This window comes from Cyphomyrmex costatus, unplaced genomic scaffold, assembly GCF_001594065.2.
Source record: "Cyphomyrmex costatus isolate MS0001 unplaced genomic scaffold, Ccosl1.0 scaffold333, whole genome shotgun sequence".
NCBI lineage: Eukaryota > Metazoa > Arthropoda > Insecta > Hymenoptera > Formicidae > Cyphomyrmex > Cyphomyrmex costatus.
The window spans coordinates 199,254-204,488 of record NW_017277482.1 but is presented as its reverse complement, the minus strand read 5'-3'; the positions used below and the strand labels follow the sequence as shown (position 1 = coordinate 204,488).

Below are 5,235 nucleotides of genomic sequence, written 5' to 3'. Positions count from 1 at the left end.
GGAAGGCGTTAGAATACATCCGTAGCTACACGAAAAGTATAATATCTCGCACAGAACTCTCATATTTCGACCAGCGTCTCATACATATACCCTGAAAAGCGCTTTTTCGGGACTTAAAAATTGTTTAAAAAATTAAAAAATTATTTCTAACATCAGAACTCTTCGGAAGGCGTTAGAATACATCCGTAGCTACACGAGAAGTGTAATATCTCGCACAGAACTCTCATATTTCGACCAGCGTCTCATACATATACCCTGAAAAGCGCTTTTTCGGGACTTAAAAATTGTTTAAAAAATTAAAAAATTATTTCTAACATCAGAACTCTTGGGAAGGCGTTAGAATACATCCGTAGCTACACGAAAAGTATAATATCTCGCACAGAACTCTCAGATTTTGACCAGCGTCTCATACATATACCCTGAAAAGCGCTTTTCTCGGGATTTAAAAATTGTTTAAAAAATTAATAAATAACTTTTATCATCGGAACTCTTCGGAAGTCGTTAGAATACATTCAGTACTTCATAAAAATTATCATAGAACTCTCAGAACTGTCGAGAATTGGTCAGGGTCTTAGTTTTATTGCTGAAAATTAAATTTTTGGATTTAAACATCATTAAAAATTGAAAATAACATTGTTTATTGCCAGAACTCTTTTTAAAACTTATGTAGAACTGTTTGTTTTTCAAAATCCTACAAGAATCTGTGGTTAAAAATTGTCTAGGACAAAGTAAGACGCTGCGTGAACCTGGCGTCTCAGTTTGTACTTTCGCTTTTTTTCCACTTTAGAGGTCAGAACTATTAGTTTCATCTATCAGGAACTATAGAACTATACATAGAAAATACATTCAGAACTCTCAATATTTCATGAGCTTCCACCAAATGATGCGCCAGCTTCATACACACGAATTAATTCACAAAAACGTAATGATCATGTCATATTATTTTACTAATATATATTCTTAGGTCATGATGATCGAGTAGGAAGACATGGGAAAGATGGAAGACACCAGGGTCATATGAAGCACCGTGTGTCATTTAAGACCTATACGCCTGACAACTTGGCTCGTAATTTGACATTTGTTAATTTGGATGACGACATTCCGATGACTTCGAATAACAATTCGAGACATGTGATAATGAATTCGAATAATCGAGAACGAGGGGAACATTGGCGAACTGTTCCTCGTGGGAGGAACAGTCGTATGCCAAATAGAAATTTTAAGAGAGGTCAGTCAGGTTCTAGACGACTTCCTCCTTTGAGAGAATTCAATTGGTATAGAGTTAGTGTAAGTTTATTTCTGTGATATTATACTGAAGTACTTGCACAATAATATAAAATACTTAGTGCACCTAAAGTATCTACTTATACACTAATGTAAAATGATTATACAATAATTTAAATTTTTAATTGTATTTTATAGATACCATATGGTCAGAAGTACGAAAGGGATTTTATTATAAATACCCTTTTGAATTACATTGCGCCCGATGTATTTGTACCCATAGTGGCAAGTAACACTTATTAGAAAATACATATTTTTTATTTAATATATACCTTATTATCTTTAAGTAATTTTTTAGCTCTAATATAACAGTTTTTTTTAGATTTAATATAATATAGTTAAATTCTAGTGTAAAACCGTAAATTCTTATAGCTGAATTATAAAATTTATTTACAGTACAAAACATCTGCAACTGATGCCAGTTTCTACATAGACGATTATAAGACGGCAGTTGCATTGCAAAACTGTGATTATAAGATCAAAATGAGTGATGGATTTAAATTGCAAGTGAAAGTGAAACCAGGATTTCCAGTTTATGACATTGATGATAAATTGAAGGAAAGGTTAAAACAAGCAATGGTTAAGAGATATGTACAAGATACCAATGCTTTGAATTTGTCCAAGTTCTATCTTGATTCTGGTAAGAATAAAAAGTTATGAAACTATAAGTATAATGAAGATGATAATGTATTAATTAAAAATATTAATTAATATAACTTGGGAGTTTTTTTTAACATAAATATATTTGTCTTATAGATCTTCGCTCTGATTACTTTTGTGCATTGTTCCATCCGGTTATGATGATGACTGTGTTGGACGTTGTAGCGGAACACATACCGAATTTAGAAGCTTTGAGCTTAGAAGGAAATAAGTTGCAGAATATTGAGAGACTTAGTATACTGACTAAGAAATTCTCAAAATTGAAAATTTTATATATTGGTGATAATAAGGTGAGTTTATTTAAACAAGAAAATATAAAATTGTTTAAAATTGTCGTTAACATAATAATGCTCGGGCTTAATCTGAGTTAATTGTGTATTCTAGATCAGAGACATCCATCAATTAGATGCTATTAAGGATTTAAAACTGGAGGAATTGAAGTTAACTGGAAATCCTGTCTGTAATAAGTATAAATCTCGACAAAATGACTATGTTAGGTAATATATTGTTCTCTTTTACAGAGAAACAGGAAGCATTAAAAATAATCTGTTAATTTCTCTTTCTCTCTCTGTTCATAAGATGGTATTCCACAGATCATTTCATACTTATTTTGAAAACTTTCTTAGTAAACATTTTTTATTTAAAATTTATTCTCCATTAAATTAAATAGTATTTATATTAAATTGAATGCAACGTTTACTGTTATTTGTATAACAAAGTATATATATTTACTCTCAATTTTAATAATATATAAATAATATATAACATATAATTACTGTGATATATATATATATATGTATATATGTTATACTGTTATATACATAACAGTAATGTTCTATTTAAAGATGTAATGTATTTTTAAATTTTGTGAATTTTTATAAAACTGCTGGTATAATTTTTAAATTTGAAGTGAACAATTCATATTCTTCCTTATATTATTTGATAAATCTGTGTATTTTTTAAAACATTTTTTATTATATAGACGATCCGGTCTTTTTCTTTTTAATTGTAGTGATGTTCGAAGACGATTCTCAAGATTACTGCGTCTGGTAAGTATATCACGCACAGTTTTACATTTTGAAATTGTATTTTTTTTATGTAACATATGATTTTATTTTGCTGTTCGTATTATCTGCAGGATGGCACGGAACTACCACGACCGATTGTTTTCGATATGATGGTTGAACCTGCTATAATTCCTTCGTCGCAAAGGATGTTTGTCCAAGATGCAAAAGCTAAAGAAATTGCAAGTCAATTTTTGCAACAATATTTTACGATATTCGATAGTGAGAATCGTCAACCTTTACTGGATGCCTATAATGAACATGCATCCTTTAGCATGACAATAAACACTTTCAATAATAACAAGTAAGTATTTGCAATGTTGCAAAGTTTTATTTTCTCTTTAACAAGAAAATTCTCTACTCTGAAAAAAATAAAGGAAAGTTTCGTAACTTTTTATCTTTTAATGCAGAAGTTTTTACTAGACTAGAAAATGGTTTTAACTATTCTTGTGCTGTGGATATAGTTAAAAAAATTTTAGTATTAAGTGATGGTACAATCGGAAATTGTTTAACCAAAATTATTTTTGTTACAGGTTAAATGGACATTATTTAGAAAATCGAAATTTACTTAGAGTAAATGATACGATTCGAAGAGAGAAATTTTTGAAACAGGGTAGATTACCTGTAGTTTCTCTTATATCAGAAATGCCGCGTACAAGGCATTTACTGAATACTTTTACTATGGACATCTCTCTTGTTACAGTAAGTAGCTATTTATTATTATATGGTCATATGTATATTGTTATGTGTCATATATTATATAATAAATTGTTCACAATTTATTATATAAAGAAATAAAGATGAACTTGTATAATTTATTTTTTATTTATTTACAGCAAACAATGATGTTCATTACAATAACGGGCTACTTCCAACAACTCAATATCAAGGAAGAGCCCATCCGCTATTTCAACCGCACCTTCATAATTGTTCCGGAAGGTGAAAGATATTGCATCCGAAATGAGCAGTTGCATATTAGTCAACCATCTCAGGTGCAGTTAAAGGAATTGCACCAGCAACTGAATCAGTTAAATGCTCAGCAAACTCAATCAGAAATGGAGACGCTGAGTTCCACAGAAGTGGTGAAGCCTATCGCTACGGAACTTTATGACGAGCTGAAGAAGCAAATGGCATTTACTATACGTTAATTCCAGAGAATGGAAAGTTACTTTTTAAAAGTAACTAGTTACAGTTACTCGTTACCGAGTAAAAAATGTAACTAGTTACAGTTACAGTTATCGCTTTTTAAAAGTAACTCGTTACAGTTACCAAAAAAAGAAAGTAACGCAGTTACCAGTAAAGTTACCAAAAAAGTAACTTGTAACTGTAACTTCGTTACAAGTAACGAGTTACTTCCATTCCCTGAATCATATAATAATAGTTCAAGTGCGTGAGATAAACTATTCATTCTTTACTCTTCTTCCCAAACTGCCGTCATCTTGGCGCCGCCAAGGAGCTTGCTTCAACCATATGATAAAGTTACTGAAGCAATTTCTGGAATTTCTGCTTCCGATCTTTTATCTAGAACGGCACCTATTAACATACAAGTTTTACATATTTTATTAAAAAGAAACTATAAGTAAGAAATTAAGATATTTACAGAAAATATTTGTTTTTTAGATGCTTACATTCTATTGTATGAATAAACCAATACAAAATTTTGTCAAATTGTAAAGTAGTATTGAAAAAGTAATTTACAGTTGTTCAAGAACAAGATAGTTAAATGGAATAATTTAGTATATTTGTAATATTACTTAAATAATATAATAATTTATTTATAATCATAGAGATTTTTTTTTATTTTTATATATATTAATACAATATAAAAATTTCAAATAAGATCATAATATCAATATTTGCTTTTATTTTGAATAATTTATAATGTTAAGGTTATTACCTTGAACAACTTCGTATAAAGTTAACTTCTCAAAACATTTTTTAGACTGATTTGAACCACCTTTCAAAGAAAATGTAGATGCCAGTGTATTTGAAATGAGTTTCTTCAGTACTTTATATGTTGCTTCCTTAGTATTATCTTTAACCCTTTGCGGCATAGTGACACTCCTGAGTGTCACCTTTTTCTGTACACTTTTTTACATTTTTGAAACACTATTTAATTAGTTTTAATGACAAAAAGCATATAAAATGTATTAGAGAACATCCCTTCATAGAAATAAAAAAGAAAACAAAGGTTATTGTTAATTAATTGAACGTTATAAATAAATTA

The 5,235-nt window shown here is 29.5% G+C and overlaps 1 protein-coding gene across 1 annotated transcript in view; it reads left to right on the top strand.

Annotated features, from left to right (window-relative positions):
- LOC108776039 (nuclear RNA export factor 1) overlaps nucleotides 1-4,156 on the top strand; it is a gene marked incomplete at its 5' end in the record, with an annotated part of 6,914 nt that extends 2,758 nt beyond the window's left edge. Inside the window, 9 exons of the mRNA XM_018542538.1 lie at nucleotides 965-1,287; nucleotides 1,423-1,509; nucleotides 1,681-1,924; nucleotides 2,041-2,234; nucleotides 2,329-2,441; nucleotides 2,957-2,993; nucleotides 3,083-3,312; nucleotides 3,542-3,710; nucleotides 3,845-4,156. Coding sequence (XP_018398040.1) covers nucleotides 965-1,287; nucleotides 1,423-1,509; nucleotides 1,681-1,924; nucleotides 2,041-2,234; nucleotides 2,329-2,441; nucleotides 2,957-2,993; nucleotides 3,083-3,312; nucleotides 3,542-3,710; nucleotides 3,845-4,156 — 1,709 coding nt within the window. The remainder of the gene's footprint in view (nucleotides 1-964; nucleotides 1,288-1,422; nucleotides 1,510-1,680; nucleotides 1,925-2,040; nucleotides 2,235-2,328; nucleotides 2,442-2,956; nucleotides 2,994-3,082; nucleotides 3,313-3,541; nucleotides 3,711-3,844) is intronic.
- Nucleotides 4,157-5,235: the final 1,079 nt, after the last annotated feature.